Raw genomic sequence first — 1,863 nt, 5'->3', positions numbered from 1 at the left:
ATGTTACCAAGCCAAAGGTGGATGACTTTAATCTGCAGCACTCGGGCCTGTCTTTAATTGTTTTTGGTGAAATATTCATCTAGGTCATATAGCCCTTGTCTGTCCACTTGCTGTACAGAGAGGTAACTTGTGATTGCTGTGAAGGTGAACAGTGTGACACTGATGTGTCAAATACAACAATAGTTACCCATGGTAGACAGTGTTTAGTGAAACTCCCCTGTTAAAAGAAGCTTGGAAGCAGGAGTGGCATCCGCTTCCGAAATAGCTTGCCTCCAGAAACCCTATGAACCTGGAGAAGGGATGAAAGTTATACAGGTGTCCAAGTCTTTCGTTCATAGGGTCACTACAACAACAGTAGGTGTCCTGCTCAACTCAACGGCATCAAACTGCAACAACAACAGCAATGGAATAGTCTACAGGAAGTTGCACTGTTAGCCAAAAGGTGGTGCCTTTCTGGCAGTTGGAATCTGCCAATAGCTTTGAGGGAGAAAGATGGGCAACCTCCTTTGATGAGATTTACAACTTTAAAAACCCCACTAGATGGTCAGCTCTGAGTCAGTTTGTGAAGGCTTGGAGTTGAGTTTTTATTGAATAAATAAGAAGCCTTGATGGTGCAGTATATAACATGTTGGGCTGCTAACTTAAAGGTGAGAGGTTCAAATCCACCAGTTCTCCTCAGGAGAAAGATGACCAGTTTCCTCCAAGCAAGTTTTTAGGGTCCTTTTGTTGTTTGTTTGTTTTCTTCAGAAAAGCACATTTTAATGTCATACCTTTGTTCACATACAAAAGTGCAATGTCAAAACTTGGAATTCACATAAGGGATCCTAAGAGTAGTGCTATTCCTAGAGTTGACCATAACATATGAGAAGCCACACAGCTGAGAGGAACGAGTGGATAAATGGCAGCAATGAAAGAAGATCTAATGTGACACTTGGCCTTTCTACACTTTCAGACTCTCCTACCATCCTCAGTACTGCCATCCTGCTGACCTGGAGATTCAGGGATGATATCTTTTATTCAAAGTAAACAAGTTAACCAGGTAAATAACATATCAAAAACAAGGCCTCCAGACAAGTGTAAAGTTTATTAACATCTTAAAAAAGGACCAACCAGAAAAGCACTGAGTGTATTTCCTTATTTACACATTCTATTGGGAGAGGTATAATTTTAATCATTTCCAATAATCACAGGAGTTTACTTTCCCCCTAGAAATACCAGTCTTTCACTCTCCGTGTAAAAGATTATTGAAAACATTATGTAACAGCACCATTTAGAAGTAAATACCTTAAAAATATTTCTTAAAAGGGTAATTACTACATAAATGCATTTTCACAAAATTAACTTTTGTGATTAGCTCAATTTGTTTCCTTAGAAAATCTGCCCCCACCCCCAAAAAAAAAGCACAAAGAGGAGCAACACATAAGTATGTCTTCATAGGTGGGCATGCTCCCAAGCTAGGGTAGGGAAAGCCCAGCTTAGGGTTTCCAGAGCTTTAAGAGGCCGTCTTCACTGTAGGTAGCAATCAGGTTCTGATGAGGATGATGGGCAATACCAATCACATCCTTCTCGTGAACTGTCAGAGTTCTTTCCAGCTTGCCAGTGACTGTGCTGAAACAGTAGAGCACAAAGTCCTCACCCACACAGTAGATCCACTCACCATGAGGGGAAAGAGCACAGCAGACAAAGTCACCACCTTCTCTCTTACGAGAGCTGAAGCTTCTCACAATCTGGCCCTGCATGTTCATGATGACCATGGTGTTGGACCTGTTGCACACCACAAAGTGCTCGGGGTTTTTAGGAAGCAGGATCACACTGTTGACAGTGATGTCCGTCCCAGCAGTGCTGCCCAGGGATTTAAAGGTG

General features: G+C 41.9%; 1 protein-coding gene across 1 annotated transcript; it reads right to left on the bottom strand.

The window, feature by feature from the left end:
- Positions 1–1,475: 1,475 nt before the first annotated feature.
- On the bottom strand, positions 1,476–1,856 carry LOC102869650 (WD40 repeat-containing protein SMU1-like; the record flags this gene model as incomplete). Its single annotated transcript, XM_006895401.1, has 1 exon — positions 1,476–1,856. A coding segment is annotated over one exon (381 nt), but the record flags the coding sequence as incomplete, so codon positions are not given.
- Between the last annotated feature and the right edge of the window lie 7 nt (positions 1,857–1,863).

Source organism: Elephantulus edwardii, unplaced genomic scaffold (genome assembly GCF_000299155.1).
Source record: "Elephantulus edwardii isolate Elephantulus edwardi_28Jun2011 unplaced genomic scaffold, EleEdw1.0 scaffold00167, whole genome shotgun sequence".
Classification (NCBI taxonomy): Eukaryota; Metazoa; Chordata; class Mammalia; order Macroscelidea; family Macroscelididae; genus Elephantulus; species Elephantulus edwardii.
Note: the sequence above shows the minus strand (reverse complement) of the source record. Positions and strands in the feature narration are given on the sequence as shown.